This window comes from Salmo salar, chromosome 07, assembly GCF_965601325.2.
Source record: "Salmo salar chromosome 07, fSalSal1, whole genome shotgun sequence".
Taxonomy (NCBI): domain Eukaryota; kingdom Metazoa; phylum Chordata; class Actinopteri; order Salmoniformes; family Salmonidae; genus Salmo; species Salmo salar.
In genome coordinates, this window is record NC_138297.1 from 76,412,501 (window position 1) to 76,432,500 (window position 20,000).

Below are 20,000 nucleotides of genomic sequence, written 5' to 3' on the forward strand. Positions count from 1 at the left end.
GGGTAATGTATTAACCCCGTCCTGTGTGTGGCGGGGGTAATGTATTAACCCCGTCCTGTGTGTGGAGGGGGTAATGACTGTGTGTGGAGGGGGTAATGTATTAACCCCGTCCTGTGTGTGGAGGGGGTAATGACTGTGTGTGGAGGGGGTAATGTAATAATCCCGTCCTGTATTTTACCAGTTGCCGGTATGAACCATCTCAGAGAGTACGGTATCGTTCACCGGGACATCAAACCGGGAAACATCATGCGCGTCATCGGCGAGGACGGGAGGTCCGTCTACAAGCTGACCGATTTCGGAGCGGCCAGAGAACTGGAGGACGATGAGCAGTTTGTTTCTCTTTACGGCACCGAGGAATACCTGGTGAGCCCGCCCCTGCCTCCTGACCCTGCCGCTGACCTGCTGACCTCCTGACCCTGCCTCCTGACCCCTGCCCTGACCTCCTGACCCCTGCCTCCTGACCCTGCCTCCTGACCTGCTGACCCCTGCCGCTGACCTCCTGACCTGCTGACCTCCTGACCCCTGCCGCTGACCCCTGCCCCTGACCTCCTGACCGCTGCCCCTGACCCCGCTCCTGACTTCCTGACCTCCTGACTTCCTGACCTGCTGACCCCTGCCGCTGACCCCTGCCCCTGACCGCTGCCCTGACCTCCTGACCTGGTGAGTCTCCTGACCCCTGCCGCTGACCTCCTGACCGCTGCCTCCTGACCTCCTGACCTGCTGACCTCCTGACCGCTGCCTCCTGACCTGCTGACCCCTGCCGCTGACCTCCTGACCTGCTGACCGCGCTCCTGACCTCCTGACCGCTGCCGCTGACCTGCTGCGCTGACCTCCTGACCTGCCTCCTGACCTGCTGACCTCCTGACTTCCTGACCTGCTGACCTCCTGACCTCTACTTGCCGTTTTGACCTCTCACCTACGATAGGACACTTTACTCATCTAAAGGAATTATCTGCTATGGACTCCAGCTCAACATGACGAGTGTGTGTCTCTCTCTCTGTGTTTCTCTCTCTCTGTGTGTCTCTCTCTCTGTGTGTTCCTCTCTCTGTGTTTCTCTCTCTCTGTGTGTCTCTCTCTGTGTCTCTCTCTGTGTTTCTCTCTCTCTGTGTGTCTCTGTGTGTTCTCTCTCTCTGTGTTTCTCTCTCTCTGTGTGTCTCTCTGTGTGTCTCTCTGTGTGTGTCTAACAGCATCCTGACATGTATGAGCGAGCAGTACTGAGGAAAGAGCACCAGAAGAAGTATGGCGCGACGGTTGATCTGTGGAGCATCGGAGTGACCTTCTTCCACGCTGCCACCGGGTCACTGCCCTTCAGACCCTTCGAAGGACCACGCAGGAACAAGGAAGTCATGTAAGAACTACATCCTGGCGGTCTAGAGGTCTAAGAACTACATCCTGGTGACCTAGGGAGGTCTAGTGGTCTAAGAACTACATCCTGGTGACCGAGGGTGGTCTAGTGGTCTAAGAACTACATCCTGGTGACCTAGGGTGGTCTAGTGGTCTAAGAACTACATCCTGGTGACCTAGGGTGGTCTAGTGGTCTAAGAACTACATCCTGGTCACCTAGGGTGGTCTAGTGGTCTAAGAACTACATCCTGGTGACCTAGGGTGGTCTAGTGGTCTAAGAACTACATCCTGGTGACCTAGGGTGGTCTAGTGGTCTAAGAACTACATCCTGGTGACCTAGGGTGGTCTAGTGGTCTAAGAACTACATCCTGGTGACCTAGGGTGGTCTAGTGGTCTAAGAACTACATCCTGGTGACCTAGGGTGGTCTAAGAACTACATCCTGGTGACCTAGGGTGGTCTAAGAACTACATCCTGGTGACCTAGGGTGGTCTAAGAACTACATCCTGGTGACCTAGGGTGGCATCTAAGAACTACATCCTGGTGACCTAGGGTGGTCTAGTGGTCTAAGAACTACATCCTGGTGACCTAGGGTGGTCTAGTGGTCTAAGAACTACATCCTGGTGACCTAGGGTGGTCTAGTGGTCTAAGAACTACATCCTGGTGACCTAGGGTGGTCTAGTGGTCTAAGAACTACATCCTGGTGACCTAGGGTGGTCTAGTGGTCTAAGAACTACATCCTGGTGACCTAGGGTGGTCTAAGAACTACATCCTGGTGACCTAGGGTGATCTAAGAACTACATCCTGGTGACCTAGGGTGATCTAAGAACTACATCCTGGTGACCTAGGGTGGTCTAAGAACTACATCCTGGTGACCTAGGGTGATCTAAGAACTACATCCTGGTGACCTAGGGTGGTCTAGTGGTCTAAGAACTACATCCTGGTGACCTAGGGTGGTCTAGTGGTCTAATAACTACATCCTGGTGGTCTAGGGTGGTCTAGTGGTCTAAGAACTACATCCTGGTGACCTAGGGTGGTCTAAGAACTACATCCTGGTGACCTAGGGTGATCTAAGAACTACATCCTGGTGACCTAGGGTGGTCTAAGAACTACATCCTGTTGACCTAGGGTGGTCTAAGAACTACATCCTGGTGACCTAGGGTGGTCTAAGAACTACATCCTGGTGACCTAGGGTGGTCTAGTGGTCTAAGAACTACATCCTGGTGACCTAGGGTGGTCTAAGAACTACATCCTGGTGACCTAGGGTGGTCTGAGAACTACATCCTGGTGACCTAGGGTGGTCTAGTGGTCTAAGAACTACATCCTGGTGACCTAGGGTGGTCTAAGAACTACATCCTGGTGACCTAGGGTGGTCTAAGAACTACATCCTGGTGACCTAGGGTGGTCTAAGAACTACATCCTGGTGACCTAGGGTGGTCTAGTGGTCTAAGAACTACATCCTGGTGACCTAGGGTGGTCTAAGAACTGCATCCTGGTGACCTAGGGTGGTCTAAGAACTACATCCTGGTGACCTAGGGTGGTCTAAGAACTGCATCCTGGTGACCTAGGGTGGTCTAAGAACTGCATCCTGGTGACCTAGGGTGGTCTAAGAACTACATCCTGGTGACCTAGGGTGGTCTAAGAACTAAGTATTCAGATCCTTTGCTGTGAGACTTGATATTGATCTCAGGTGCATCCTGTTTCCATTGATCATCCTTGAGATGTTTCTACAACTTGATTGGAGTCCACCTGTGATAAATTCAATTGATTGGACATGATTTGGAAAAGCACACACCTGTCTATATAAGGTCCCACAGTTGACAGTGCATGTCAGAGCAAAAACCAAGCCATGAGGTCGAAGGGATTGTCCGTAGAGCTCCGAGACAGGATTGTTTTGAGGCACAGATCTGGGGAAGGGTACCAAAACATTTCTGCAGCATTGAAGGTCCCCAAGAACACAGTGGCCTCCATCATTCTTAAATGGAAGAAGTTTGGAACCACCAAGACTCTTGCTAGAGCTGGCCGCCCGGCCAAACTGAGCAATCGGGGGAGAAGGGCCTTGGCCAGGGAGGTGACCAAGAACCTGATGGTCACTCTGACAGAGCTCCAGAGATCCTCTGTGGAGATGGGAGAACCTTCCAGATGGACAACCATCTCTGCAGCACTCCACCAATCAGGCCTTTATGGTAGAGAGGCCAGACGGAAGCCACTCCTCAGTAAAAGGCACATGACAGCCCGCTTGGAGTTTACCCAAAAGACACCTAAAGGACTCAGACCATGAGAAACAAGATTCTCTGGTCTGATGAAACCAAGATTGAACTCTTTGGCCTGAATGCCAAGCATCACGTCTGGAGGAAACCTGGCAGCATCCGTACGGTGAAGCATGGTGGTGGCAGCATCATGCTGTGGGGATGTTTTTCAGCGGATCGAGGGAAAGATGATTGGAGCAAGGTACAGAGAGATCCTGATGAAAACCTGCTCCAGAGCGCTCAGGACCTCAGACTGGGGGTGAAGGTTCACCTTCCAACAGGACAACGACCCTAACAACACAACGAAGGTGTTGCTTTGAGACAACTCTCTGAATGTCCTTGAGTGGCCCAGCCAGAGTCCGGACTTGAACCCGATCGAACATCTCTGGAGAGACCTGAAAATAGCTGTGCAGCAACGCTCCCAATCCAACCTGACAGAGCTTGAGAGGATCTGCAGAGAAGAATGGGAGAAACTCCCCAAATACAGGTGTGCCAAGCTTGTAGCGTCAGACCCAAGAAGACTTGAGACTGTAATCGCTGCCAAAGGTGCTTCAACAAGGTACTGAGTAAAGGGTCTGAATACTTGCAATTAAAAAAACCTGTGTTTGCTTTGTCATTATGGGGTGTTGTGATGTCATTATGGGGTATTGTGATGTCATTACGGGGTATTGTGATGTCATTATGGGGTGTTGTGATGTCATTATGGGGTATTGTGATGTCATTATGGGGTATTGTGATGTCATTATGGGGTATTGTGATGTCATTATGGGGTGTTGTGATGTCATTATGGGCTATTGTGATGTCATTATGGGGTGTTGTGATGTCATTATGGGGTATTGTGATGTCATTATGGGGTATTGTGATGTCATTATGGGGCATTGTGATGTCATTATGGGGTATTGTGTGTAGATTGAAGAGGGGAAAAAAAACTATTGAATCCATTTTAGAATAAGGCTGTAACGTAACAAAATGTGGAAGAAGTCAAAGAGGTCTGAATACTTTCTGAATGTACTGTATATAGCTACTGCTGCTGCAGTTCAGGACCTCTTTCCTCTGGACCCATTTCCTGTCCAATAACGCACAAAATAGGAGAGGAGTGGCTCCTTGGAAGTCCATTGGGACAGGTAAAACAGGTGGGACAGGTAAACATGTGGACAGGTGGGCGGGGACAGGTAGAGCAGGAGGGACAGGTGTGACACATGGGACAGGTGGGACAGGTAAAAGGGTGGACAGGTGGGACAGGTGGGACAGGTAGGACATGTATCACAGCTGGGACAGGTAAAACAGGTGGGACAGGTGTTAAGGTGTAATGCGTGGGACAGGTGTCCATGTGGGACAGGTAACAGGTGGGACATGTGTCCATGTGGGACAGCTGGGACAGGCAGGATAGGTGTCACAGGTTGGACAGGTAAAACAAATGGGACAGGTTGGGCAGGTTTTACAGGCAAAACAGGCGGGACAGGTAGGACAGGTAAAACAGGTGGGACAGGTAAAACAGGTGGGACAGGTAACGGGCGTGACAGGTGGACGGGCGTGACAGGTGGACAGGTGGACAGGTGTGACCGGTAGGACAGGTAGGGCAGGTAGGACAAGCGGAACCGGTAGGACAGGTAGGACAGGTTTTACAGATGGGACAGGTGTAACAGCATGTGGAAAGTGAGATGAGATGTTTGTCTAGGTGATCGATGGTTGTGTAGAGTGACGGCGTTGTCCTGTCTCTCCCCATCAGGTATAACAGGTGGGACAGCATGTGGAAAGTGAGATGAGATGTTTGTCTAGGTGATCGATGGTTGTGTAGAGTGACGGCGTTGTCCTGTCTCTCCCCAACAGGTATAAAATCATCACAGAGAAGCCCTCAGGAACCGTCTCAGGGCAGCAGAAGTTTGAGAACGGGAAGATTGAGTGGAGCACGGAGATGCCCGTCTCCTGCAACCTGTCCAAGTACGTCCTCTAGTCTAGCCCTGACCTCTAACCCCTGACCTCTAACCCCTGACCTCTACCCCCTGATCTCTACCCCCTAACCCCTGACCTCTAACCCCTGACCCCTAACCTCTACCCCCTAACCCCTAACCTCTAACCCCTGAACTCTCTTCTCCAGGGGCCTCCAGAGCCTGCTGACCCCAGTCCTAGCCAACATCTTGGAGGCTAACCTCTGACCTCTCTCTCTCTTCTCCAGGGGCCTCCAAAGCCTGCTGACCCCAGTCCTAGCCAACATCTTGGAGGCTAACCCCTGACCTCTCTCTCTCTCTCTCTCTCTCTCCTCCAGGGGCCTCCAGAGCTTGCTGACCCCAGTCTAACCTCTGATCTCTCTCTCCTCCAGGGGCCTCCAGAGCCTGCTGACCCCAGTCTAACCTCTGACCTCTCTCTCTCTCTCTCCTCCAGGGGCCTCCAGAGCTTGCTGACCCCAGTCTAACCTCTGATCTCTCTCTCCTCCAGGGGCCTCCAGAGCCTGCTGACCCCAGTCTAACCTCTGACCTCTCTCCTCCAGGGGCCTCCAGAGCCTGCTGACCCCAGTCTAACCTCTGACCTCTCTCCTCCAGGGGCCTCCAGAGCCTGCTGACCCCAGTCCTAGCCAACATCTTGGAGGCTGACCAGGAGAAGTGTTGGGGCTTTGACCAGTTCTTCGCTGAGACCAGTGATATCCTGCATCGCTCCGTGGTGTTGGTCTTCAGTCTACAGCAGGCTACTCTCCACTACATCTACATCCACCAGTACAATACGTGAGTCTCCACTACATCTACATCCACCAGTACAATACGTGAGTCTCCACTACATCTACATCCACCAGTACAATACGTGAGTCTCCACTACATCTACATCCACCAGTACAATACGTGAGTCTCCACTACATCTACATCCACCAGTACAATACGTGAGTCTCCACTACATCTACATCCACCAGTACAATACGTGAGTCTCCACTACATCTACATCCACCAGTACAATACGTGAGTCTCCACTACATCTACATCCACCAGTACAATACGTGAGTCTCCACTACATCTACATCCACCAGTACAATACGTGAGTCTCCACTACATCTACATCCACCAGTACAATACGTGAGTCTCCACTACATACATCCACCAGTACAATACGTGAGTCTCCGCTACATCTACATCCACCAGTACAATACGTGAGTCTCCACTACATCTACCAGTACAATACGTGAGTCTCCACTACATCTACATCCACCAGTACAATACGTGAGTCTCCACTACATCTACATCCACCAGTACAATACGTGAGTCTCCACTACATCTACATCCACCAGTACAATACGTGAGTCTCCACTACATCTACCAGTACAATACGTGAGTCTCCGCTACATCTACATCCACCAGTACAATACGTGAGTCTCCACTACATATACATCCACCAGTACAATACGTGAGTCTCCACTACATCTACATCCACCAGTACAATACGTGAGTCTCCACTACATCTACATCCACCAGTACAATACGTGAGTCTCCACTACATCTACATCCACCAGTACAATACGTGAGTCTCCACTACATCTACATCCACCAGTACAATACGTGAGTCTCCACTACATCTACATCCACCAGTACAATACGTGAGTCTCCACTACATCTACATCCACCAGTACAATACGTGAGTCTCCACTACATCTACCAGTACAATACGTGAGTCTCCACTACATCTACATCCACCAGTACAATACGTGAGTCTCCACTACATCTACCAGTACAATACGTGAGTCTCCACTACATCTCCACCAGTACAATACGTGAGTCTCCACTACATCTACATCCACCAGTACAATACGTGAGTCTCCACTACATCTACATCCACCAGTACAATACGTGAGTCTCCACTACATCTACATCCACCAGTACAATACGTGAGTCTCCACTACATCTACATCCACCAGTACAATACGTGAGTCTCCACTACATCCACCAGTACAATACGTGAGTCTCCACTACATATACATCCACCAGTACAATACGTGAGTCTCCACTACATCCACCTGTACAATACGTGAGTCTCCACTACATCTACATCCACCAGTACAATACGTGAGTCTCCACTACATCTACATCCACCAGTACAATACGTGAGTCTCCACTACATCTACATCCACCAGTACAATACGTGAGTCTCCACTACATCTACATCCACCAGTACAATACGTGAGTCTCCACTACATCTACATCCACCAGTACAATACGTGAGTCTCCACTACATCCACCAGTACAATACGTGAGTCTCCACTACATCTACATCCACCAGTACAATACGTGAGTCTCCACTACATCTACATCCACCAGTACAATACGTGAGTCTCCACTACATCTACATCCACCAGTACAATACGTGAGTCTCCACTACATCTACATCCACCAGTACAATACGTGAGTCTCCACTACATCCTACCAGTACAATACGTGAGTCTCCACTACATCTACATCCACCAGTACAATACGTGAGTCTCCACTACATCCTACCAGTACAATACGTGAGTCTCCACTACATCTACCAGTACAATACGTGAGTCTCCACTACATCTACATCCACCAGTACAATACGTGAGTCTCCACTACATCTACATCCACCAGTACAATACGTGAGTCTCCACTACATCTACATCCACCAGTACAATACGTGAGTCTCCACTACATCTACATCCACCAGTACAATACGTGAGTCTCCACTACATCTCACCAGTACAATACGTGAGTCTCCACTACATCTACATCCACCAGTACAATACGTGAGTCTCCACTACATCTACATCCACCAGTACAATACGTGAGTCTCCACTACATCCACCAGTACAATACGTGAGTCTCCACTACATCTACATCCACCAGTACAATACGTGAGTCTCCACTACATCTACCAGTACAATACGTGAGTCTCCACTACATCTACCAGTACAATACGTGAGTCTCCACTACATCTACATCCACCAGTACAATACGTGAGTCTCCACTACATCTACATCCACCAGTACAATACGTGAGTCTCCACTACATCTACATCCACCAGTACAATACGTGAGTCTCCACTACATCCACCAGTACAATACGTGAGTCTCCACTACATCCACCAGTACAATACGTGAGTCTCCACTACATCTACATCCACCAGTACAATACGTGAGTCTCCACTACATCCACCAGTACAATACGTGAGTCTCCACTACATCTACATCCACCAGTACAATACGTGAGTCTCCACTACATCTACCAGTACAATACGTGAGTCTCCACTACATCCACCAGTACAATACGTGAGTCTCCACTACATCTACATCCACCAGTACAATACGTGAGTCTCCACTACATCTACATCCACCAGTACAATACGTGAGTCTCCCCACTACATCCACCAGTACAATACGTGAGTCTCCACTACATCTACATCCACCAGTACAATACGTGAGTCTCCACTACATCTACATCCACCAGTACAATACGTGAGTCTCCACTACATCTACATCCACCAGTACAATACGTGAGTCTCCACTACATCTACATCCACCAGTACAATAGGTGAGTCTCCACTACATCCACCAGTACAATACGTGAGTCTCCACTACATCCACCAGTACAATACGTGAGTCTCCACTACATCTACCAGTACAATACGTGAGTCTCCACTACATCTACATCCACCAGTACAATACGTGAGTCTCCACTACATCTACATCCACCAGTACAATACGTGAGTCTCCACTACATCTACATCCACCAGTACAATACGTGAGTCTCCACTACATCCACCAGTACAATACGTGAGTCTCCACTACATCTACATCCACCAGTACAATACGTGAGTCTCCACTACATCTACATCCACCAGTACAATACGTGAGTCTCCACTACATCCACCAGTACAATACGTGAGTCTCCACTACATCCACCAGTACAATACGTGAGTCTCCACTACATCCACCAGTACAATACGTGAGTCTCCACTACATCCACCAGTACAATACGTGAGTCTCCACTACATCCACCAGTACAATACGTGAGTCTCCACTACATCCACCAGTACAATACGTGAGTCTCCACTACATCCACCAGTACAATACGTGAGTCTCCACTACATCCACCAGTACAATACGTGAGTCTCCACTACATCTACATCCACCAGTACAATACGTGAGTCTCCACTACATCTACATCCACCAGTACAATACGTGAGTCTCCACTACATCTACATCCACCAGTACAATACGTGAGTCTCCACTACATCTACATCCACCAGTACAATACGTGAGTCTCCACTACATCTACATCCACCAGTACAATACGTGAGTCTCCACTACATCTACATCCACCAGTACAATACGTGAGTCTCCACTACATCCACCAGTACAATACGTGAGTCTCCACTACATCCACCAGTACAATACGTGAGTCTCCACTACATCCACCAGTACAATACGTGAGTCTCCACTACATCCACCAGTACAATACGTGAGTCTCCACTACATCTACATCCACCAGTACAATACGTGAGTCTCCACTACATCCACCAGTACAATACGTGAGTCTCCACTACATCCACCAGTACAATACGTGAGTCTCCACTACATCTACATCCACCAGTACAATACGTGAGTCTCCACTACATCCACCAGTACAATACGTGAGTCTCCACTACATCTACATCCACCAGTACAATACGTGAGTCTCCACTACATCCACCAGTACAATACGTGAGTCTCCACTACATCCACCAGTACAATACGTGAGTCTCCACTACATCTACATCCACCAGTACAATACGTGAGTCTCCACTACATCTACCAGTACAATACGTGAGTCTCCACTACATCTACATCTACCAGTACAATACGTGAGTCTCCACTACATCTCACCAGTACAATACGTGAGTCTCCACTACATCTACATCCACCAGTACAATACGTGAGTCTCCACTACATCTACATCCACCAGTACAATACGTGAGTCTCCACTACATCTACCAGTACAATACGTGAGTCTCCACTACATCCACCAGTACAATACGTGAGTCTCCACTACATCTACATCCACCAGTACAATACGTGAGTCTCCACTACATCTACCAGTACAATACGTGAGTCTCCACTACATCTACATCCACCAGTACAATACGTGAGTCTCCACTACATCCTACCAGTACAATACGTGAGTCTCCACTACATCCACCAGTACAATACGTGAGTCTCCACTACATCTACATCCACCAGTACAATACGTGAGTCTCCACTACATCTACCAGTACAATACGTGAGTCTCCACCACATCCACCAGTACAATACGTGAGTCTCCACCACATCCACCAGTACAATACGTGAGTCTCCACTACATCTACCAGTACAATACGTGAGTCTCCACTACATCCACCAGTACAATACGTGAGTCTCCACTACATCCACCAGTACAATACGTGAGTCTCCACTACATCCACCAGTACAATACGTGAGTCTCCACTACATCCACCAGTACAATACGTGAGTCTCCACTACATCCACCAGTACAATACGTGAGTCTCCACTACATCCACCAGTACAATACGTGAGTCTCCACTACATCCACCAGTACAATACGTGAGTCTCCACTACATCTACATCCACCAGTACAATACGTGAGTCTCCACTACATCCACATCTACCAGTACAATACGTGAGTCTCCACTACATCTACATCCACCAGTACAATACGTGAGTCTCCACTACATCCACCAGTACAATACGTGAGTCTCCACTACATCCACCAGTACAATACGTGAGTCTCCACTACATCTACATCCACCAGTACAATACGTGAGTCTCCACTACATCTACATCCACCAGTACAATACGTGAGTCTCCACTACATCCACCAGTACAATACGTGAGTCTCCACTACATCCACCAGTACAATACGTGAGTCTCCACTACATCTACATCCACCAGTACAATACGTGAGTCTCCACTACATCCACCAGTACAATACGTGAGTCTCCACTACATCTACATCCACCAGTACAATACGTGAGTCTCCACTGCATCTACATCCACCAGTACAATACGTGACTCTCCAGCTACGGAGTCTCCCACATCTACCAGTACAATACGTGAGTCTCCACTACATCTACCAGTACAATACGTGAGTCTCCACTACATCTACATCCACCAGTACAATACGTGAGTCTCCACTACATCTACATCTACCAGTACAATACGTGAGTCTCCCACACTACATCTACCAGTACAATACGTGAGTCTCCACTACATCCACCAGTACAATACGTGAGTCTCCACTACATCTACATCTACCAGTACAATACGTGAGTCTCCACTACATCTACATCACCAGTACAATACGTGAGTCTCCACCACATCCACCAGTACAATACGTGAGTCTCCACTACATCATCCACCAGTACAATACGTGAGTCTCCACTACGTCTACATCTACCAGTACAATACGTGAGTCTCCACTACATCTACCAGTACAATACGTGAGTCTCCACTACGTCTACATCTACCAGTACAATACGTGAGTCTCCACTACATCTACCAGTACAATACGTGAGTCTCCACCACATCCACCAGTACAATACATTACAGCCTCATTCTAAAATGTATAAAATCTTTTTTTCCCCTCATCAATCTACACGGTACCCCATAATGACAAAGCAAAAATGTGTTTTTAGAAATTTTAGCACATTCCAGAAAGACAACCGTCTCTGCAGCACTCCACCAATCAGGCCTTTATGGTAGAGTGGCTGGACGGAAGCCACTCCTCAGTAAAAGGCACATGACAGCCCGCTTGGAGTTTACCAAAAAGGCACCTAAAGGACTCAGACCATGAGAAACAAGATTCTCTGGTCTGATGAAACCAAGATTGAACTCTTTGGCCTGAATGCCAAGCGTCACGTCTGGAGGAAACCTGGCACCATCCCTTCGGTGAAGCATGGTGGTGGCAGCATCATGCTGTGGGGATGTTTTTCAGCGGCAGGGACTGGCGTAGCAAAGTACAGAGAGAATCCTTAATGAAAACCTGCTCCAGAGCGTTCAGGACCTCAGACTGGGGGCGAAGGTTCACCTTCCAACAGGACAACGACCTTAAGCACACAGCCAAGACAACGCAGGAGTGGCTTCGGGACAAGTCTCAATGTCCTTGAGTGGCCCAGCCAGAGCCCGGACTTGAACCCGATCGAACATCTCTGGAGAGACGTGAAAATAGCTGTGCAGCGACGCTCCCCAATCCAACCTGACAGAGCTTGAGAGGATCTGCAGAGAAGAATGGGAGAAACTCCCCAAATACAGGTGTGCCTTTAGGGTCACCGCTGATAATGACAGACTCTGGTTGGCAGACTATTCATCTGTTTAAAAATAGGAGAAATATAACGACTGACCATACACACCGAGTAATTACTTTTCTCTGTAAACTGCAGATCCTCCCTCTGTCCACAGGACCGTGCTGCTCCGAGAGATATCGGCTGACCCTTAACCTCTGACCTCTCTCTCTCCCCCCCCCCCCCCCCCCAGGGCGACTCTCTTCCAGGAGCTGTTGTCTCGTCGGTGCAGCATCCCGGTCCACAACCAGGAGCTCCTGTACGAGGGGCGTCGCCTGCAGCTTGAGCCCAACCGCCAAGCCCAGACCTTCCCGAGGACCTCCAGAGACAATCCCATCATGCTGCTGAGCAGAGAGTCCGTGGCGACAGTGGGGCTCATCTTCGAAGACCGTAAGAGTCTGTATTATTAGCGTCAGTCCGGAAATGGGATTTAGACTGAACACAAATACAGACAACGTGTGAAAGTGTTGGTGCCATGGTTCATCAGCTGAAATAAAAGATCCCAGAAATGTTCCGTACGCATCAAAAATATTATTTCTCTCACATTTTGGGCACAAATTTGTTTCCATATCTGTTTTTTACATCCCTGTTTCTATCCTGTTTCTATCCTGTTTCTATCCTGTTTCTATCCCGTTTCAATCCCTGTTTCTTAGCATTTCTCCTTTGACAATATAACTGACTGCAGTTCCGGGTTCGTAATCAACTTCGTTGGCCAAAACGTTTACCTTCCGATGCCCTCTGGTACGCCGGAGAAGTGTGTTCTTCACGGATGAATCCCGGTTTTCGACCGTCCCCGGGTAGACGGCGTTGTGAACAGACTGCCTCATGATGGGGTTATGGTATGGCCGGGCATAAAGCTACGAACAACCAACACAATTACATTTTATTGATGGCAAGTTGAACGCACAGAAGATACCGGGACGACATCTGCAACCATCGCCTCCATGGCGCAAGGATCTGTACCCAATTCCTGGAAGCTGAAAATATCCCAGTTCTTCCACGACCTGCGTACTCCACCAGACATGTCACACCCCGTTGAGCATGTTTGGGATGCTCTGGAATCGAACGTGTACGACAGCGTGTTTCCAGTTCCCGCCCAATATCCAACAACTTCACACAGCCGTCGAAGACGAGGTGGGGACAACATCCAAACAGGACCACAATCAACAGCCTGATCGACTCGATGTGAAGGAGATGTGTTTCGCTGCATGAGGCAGATGGTGGTCACACCAGATACTGACTGGTTTTTCTGACCCACTCCTCTACGTTTTATTGTAAAGTATCTGTGACCAACAGATGAATATCTGTATTCCCAGTCATGTGAAATCCATAGATTAGGACCTAATGAATTTATTTAAATTGACCTGATTTCCTTCTAAAAAAAAATCTTTGAAATTGTTGCATGTTGTGTTTTTATAGTGTTCAGCCCTTCGATGTTTCCTGTATTTGTGCTGCGGGACACAGACAGATATTCCCTTTAGGGGGAAGACAGACAGACAGACAGACAGACAGACAGACAGACAGACAGACAGACAGACAGACAGACAGACAGACAGAGACTGAGGTTGACAGACAGACAGAGACTGAGGTTGACAGACAGGCAGAGACTGAGGTTGACAGACAGGCAGAGACTGAGGTTGACAGACAGGCAGAGACTGAGGTTGACAGACAGGCAGAGACTGAGGTTGACAGACAGGCAGAGACTGAGGTTGACAGACAGGCAGAGACTGAGGTTGACAGACAGGCAGAGACTTGAGGTTGACAGACAGGCAGAGACTTGAGGTTGACAGAGACTGAGGTTGACAGACAGGCAGACAGACAGACAGACAGACAGACAGACAGACAGACAGACAGACAGACAGACAGACAGACTGAGGTTGACAGACAGACAGACAGACAGAGACTGAGGTTGACAGACAGAGACTGAGGTTGACAGACAGAGACTGAGGTTGACAGACAGAGACTGAGGTTGACAGACAGACAGACAGACAGAGACTGAGGTTGACAGACAGACAGACAGACTGACGGACAGACAGACAGACATACAGACAGAGACTGAGGTTGACAGACAGAGACTGAGGTTGACAGACAGAGACTGAGGTTGACAGACAGACAGACAGACAGACAGACAGACAGACAGACAGGCAGGGACCGAGGTTGACAGACAGGCAATCTGTCTCTGTTGTTAATCTCGGTCTCTCTATCGATCTCCACAGCGAGTCCTCCTAAAGTCCAGCCTCGCTACGACCTGGACCTGGATGCCAGCTATGCCAAGGTAACTAAATATTATGCCAGCTATGCCAAGGTAACTAAATATAATGCCAGCTATGCCAAGGTAACTAAATATAATGCCAGCTATGCCAAGGTAACTAAATATAATGCCAGCTATGCCAAGGTAACTATATATTATGCCAGCTATGCCAAGGTAACTATATATAATGCCAGCTATGCCAAGGTAACTAAATATAATGCCAGCTATGCCAAGGTAACTAAATATAATGCCAGCTATGCCAAGGTAACTAAATATAATGCCAGCTATGCCAAGGTAACTAAATATAATGCCAGCTATGCCAAGGTAACTAAATATAATGCCAGCTATGCCAAGGTAACTAAATATAATGCCAGCTATGCCAAGGTAACTATATATTATGCCAGCTATGCCAAGGTAACTAAATGTTATGCTAATATAATGCCAGCTATGCCAAGGTAACTAAATATAATGCCAGCTATGCCAAGGTAACTAAAGTAGCTATTATGCCAGCTATGCCAAGGTAACTAATATTATGCTATATCTTATGCCAGCTATGCCAAGGTAACTTATATTATGCTATATTTATGCCAGCTATGCCAAGGTAACTATATATTATGCCAGCTATGCCAAGGTAACTATATATTATGCCAGCTATGCCATGGTAACTATATATTATGCCAGCTATGCCATGGTAACTATATATTATGCCAGCTATGCCATGGTAACTATATATTATGACTCTCTCACCCTGAGTAAAGCCACAAAACAACATGTAGCTCAACATGGGCAGGGTTGGCATTTATTGAGATGACTCGTGTTCTGGAGGTAGCTCTGCAGCGTGGTCCGCTCGCTGGCACAGCCACACGATCTGATTTTAATCCTAACCTTAACCACACTGCTAACCTATGACCCCCCCTCCCCTCCCCCAAAATAGAAGCTATGTGTCCATAGGAGGAGGAGGATGGTGTGTGTGTGGTGCCCCTAACTAATATCCTAATATCTCTTCCTCCGTTGTCCAGACGTTTGCAGGAGATGTGGGCCACCTGTGGAAGACCTCAGACTCCCTGTTGGTTTGCCAGGAGCTGGTCAGGAAGGGAGTTAGGGGACTAATGTAAGTCCTGATAACTCAAAACCTTACCATGCACCACACAACCAGCACATTCACCTGGTATACCCATCTGTCAGCTGGTTCACTGTTCACCTGGTATACCCCTCTGTCAAGCTGGTTCACTGTTCACCTGGTATACCCCTCTGTCAGCTGGTACACTGTTCACCTGGTACCCCTCTGTCAACTGGTTCACCTGGTACCCCTCTGTCAACTGGTTCACTGTTCACCTGGTAACCCTCTGTCAACTGGTACACTATTCACCTGGTACCCTCTGTCAACTGCGTTCACCAGGTACCCCTCTGTCAACTGGTACACTGTTCACCTGGTACCTCTCTGTCAACTGGTTCACCTGGTACAACTCTAATCAACTGGTTGACCTGGTACCCCTCTGTCAGCTGGTACACTGTTCACCTGGTACCCCTCTGTCAACTGGTACACTGTTCACCTGGTCCCTCTGTCAACTGGTTCACCTGGTACCCCTCTGTCAACTGGTACACTGTTCACCTGGTACCTCTGTCAACTGGTTCACCTGGTACCCATCTGTCAACTGGTACACTGTTCACCTGGTAGCCCTCTGTCAACTGGTTCACTGTTCACCTGGTACCTCTCTGTCAACTGGTTCACTGTTCACCTGGTACCCCTCTGTCAGCTGGTTCACCTGGTACCCCTCTGTCAACTGGTTCACTGTTCACCTGGTACCCATCTGTCAGCTGGTACACTGTTCCCCATGGCAACCCTCTGTAAACTGGTACAGTGTTCACCTGGTACCCATCTGTCAGCTGGTACACTGTTCCCCATGGCAACCCTCTGTAAACTGGTACAGTGTTCACCTGGTACCCCTCTGCCAACTGGTTCACTGTTCACCTGGTATACCCCTCTGTCAACTGGTTCACCTGGTACTCCTCTGTCAACTGGTACACTGTTCACCTGGTACCCTGGTTAATGAGTGAATGTGTCTCTCTGTCTCAGTGAGTTAATGAAGGAGGACTACAGCGAGATGGTACATAAGAAATCAGAGATCATCCACATCTGCCACTACTGCACTCAGATCCTGGAGAGGACAGAGCAGCTGTGAGTAAACACTTTCATTTGTTTTGACGCTTTTTCCCCTCCAGCTCCTCAGAGGTTTGTTGTTGTTGTTGTCGTCTCCTCTCCCAGGTACGAGGTGTTAATGCGGGCCAATGTGTTGTCGTTTCCTCTCCCAGGTACGAGGTGTTAATACGGGCCAATATGTTGTCGTTTCCTCTCCCAGGTACGAGGTGTTAATGCGGTGTTGTCGTCTCCTCTCCCAGGTACGAGGTGTTAATGCGGGCCAATATGTTGTCGTTTCCTCTCCCAGGTACGAGGTGTTAATGCGGGCCAATATGTTGTCGTTTCCTCTCCCAGGTACGAGGTGTTAATGCGGTGTTGTCGTTTCCTCTCCCAGGTACGAGGTGTTAATGCGGGCCAATATGTTGTCGTTTCCTCTCCCAGGTACGAGGTGTTAATGCGGTGTTGTCGTTTCCTCTCCCAGGTACGAGGTGTTAATGCGGTGTTGTCGTTTCCTCTCCCAGGTACGAGGTGTTAATGCGGGCCAATATGTTGTCGTCGTCGCCTCTTCCAGGTACGAGGTGTTAATACGGGCCAATATGTTGTCGTTGCCTCTCCCAGGTACGAGGTGTTAATGCGGGGCCAATATGTTGTCGTTCCCTCTCCCAGGTACGAGGTGTTAATACGGGCCAATATGTTGTCGTTCTCTCTCCCAGGTACGAGGTGTTAATGCGGACCAATATGTTGTCGTTCCCTCTCCCAGGTACGAGGTGTTAATGCGGTGTTGTCGTTTCCTCTCCCAGGTACGAGGTGTTAATACGGGCCAATATGTTGTTGTTCCCTCTCCCAGGTACGAGGTGTTAATGCGGGCCAATATGTTGTCGTTTCCTCTCCCAGGTACGAGGTGTTAATGCGGGCCAATATGTTGTCGTTTCCTCTCCCAGGTACGAGGTGTTAATATGGGCCAATATGTTGTCGTCACCTCTCCCAGGTACGAGGTGTTAATGCGGGCCAATATGTTGTCGTCGTCTCCTCTTCCAGGTACGAGGTGTTAATACGGGCCAATATGTGGTCGTTGCCTCTCCCAGGTACGAGGTGTTAATGCGGGCCAATATGTTGTCGTTTCCTCTCCCAGGTACAAGGTGTTAATGCGGTGTTGTCGTCTCCTCTCCCAGGTACGAGGTGTTAATGCGGGCCAATATGTTGTCGTCTCCTCTCCCAGGTACGAGGTGTTAATGCGGGCCAATATGTTGTCGTTTCCTCTCCCAGGTACGAGGTGTTAATACGGGCCAATATGTTGTTGTTACCTCTCCCAGGTACGAGGTGTTAATGCGGGCCAATATGTTGTCGTTTCCTCTCCCAGGTACGAGGTGTTAATATGGGCCAATATGTTGTTGTTTCCTCTCCCAGGTACGAGGTGTTAATGCGGGCCAATATGTTGTCGTCGTCTCCTCTCCCAGGTACGAGGTGTTAATACGGGCCAATATGTTGTCGTCGCCTCTCCCAGGTACGAGGTGTTAATGCGGGCCAATATGTTGTCGTTGCCTCTCCCAGGTACGAGGTGTTAATGCGGGCCAATATGTTGTCGTCGTCTCCTCTCCCAGGTACGAGGTGTTAATACGGGCCAATATGTTGTCGTTTCCTCTCCCAGGTACGAGGTGTTAATGCGGGCCAATATGTTGTCGTTGTCTCCTCTTCCAGGTACGAGGTGTTAATACGGGCCAATATGTTGTCGTTGCCTCTCCCAGGTACGAGGTGTTAATGCGGGGCCAATATGTTGTCATTCCCTCTCCCAGGTACGAGGTGTTAATACGGGCCAATATGTTGTCGTTGCCTCTCCCAGGTACGAGGTGTTAATGCGGGCCAATATGTTGTCGTTTCCTCTCCCAGGTACGAGGTGTTAATGCGGTGTTGTCGTCTCCTCTCCCAGGTACGAGGTGTTAATGCGGGCCAATATGTTGTCGTCTCCTCTCCCAGGTACGAGGTGTTAATACGGGCCAATATGTTGTCGTTTCCTCTCCCAGGTACGAGGTGTTAATGCGGGCCAATACGGTGTTGTCGGTCTGTCGCCTCTCCCAGGTACGAGGTGTTAATGCGGGCCAATATGTTGTCGTTTGCCTCTCCCAGGTACGAGGTGTTAATGCGGGCCAATATGTTGTCGTTTCCTCTCCCAGGTACGAGGTGTTAATGCGGGCCAATATGTTGTCGTCTCCTCTCCCAGGTACGAGGTGTTAATGCGGGCCAATATGTTGTCGTTTCCTCTCCCAGGTACGAGGTGTTAATGCGGGCCAATATGTTGTCGTTTCCTCTCCCAGGTACGAGGTGTTAATGCGGTGTTGTCGTTTCCTCTCCCAGGTACGAGGTGTTAATGCGGGCCAATATGTTGTCGTTTCCTCTCCCAGGTACGAGGTGTTAATGCGGTGTTGTCGTTTCCTCTCCCAGGTACGAGGTGTTAATGCGGTGTTGTCGTTTCCTCTCCCAGGTACGAGGTGTTAATGCGGGCCAATATGTTGTCGTCGTCAGAATACGATGAGATCTCAGACATGAGGTGTTAATGCGGTAGTTGTCGGTCCCGCCCCTGGTGCAACCTATCAAGCCTCTGGTCCTTGTCCGCCCCTGGTGCTACCTATCACAGCCTCTGGTCCTCTGGTCCGCCCCTGGCTCAACCTATCAAGCCTCTGGTCCTCGGTCCCGCCCCTGGCTGCTAACCTA

At 49.1% G+C, this 20,000-nt stretch overlaps 1 protein-coding gene across 2 annotated transcripts in view; it reads left to right on the forward strand.

Moving 5' to 3' along the window:
* Positions 1-20,000, forward strand: part of tbk1 (TANK-binding kinase 1) — a 65,695-nt gene that overhangs the window by 26,176 nt on the left and 19,519 nt on the right. Inside the window, 11 exon segments of one of the 2 annotated variants that reach the window (NM_001256722.1) lie at positions 182-363; positions 1,188-1,348; positions 5,422-5,532; positions 6,132-6,311; positions 13,094-13,290; positions 15,117-15,175; positions 16,171-16,262; positions 17,229-17,330; positions 19,771-19,847; positions 19,849-19,864; positions 19,866-19,869. In NM_001256722.1, coding sequence (NP_001243651.1) covers positions 182-363; positions 1,188-1,348; positions 5,422-5,532; positions 6,132-6,311; positions 13,094-13,290; positions 15,117-15,175; positions 16,171-16,262; positions 17,229-17,330; positions 19,771-19,847; positions 19,849-19,864; positions 19,866-19,869 — 1,181 coding nt within the window. 2 annotated transcript variants of the gene reach the window in all.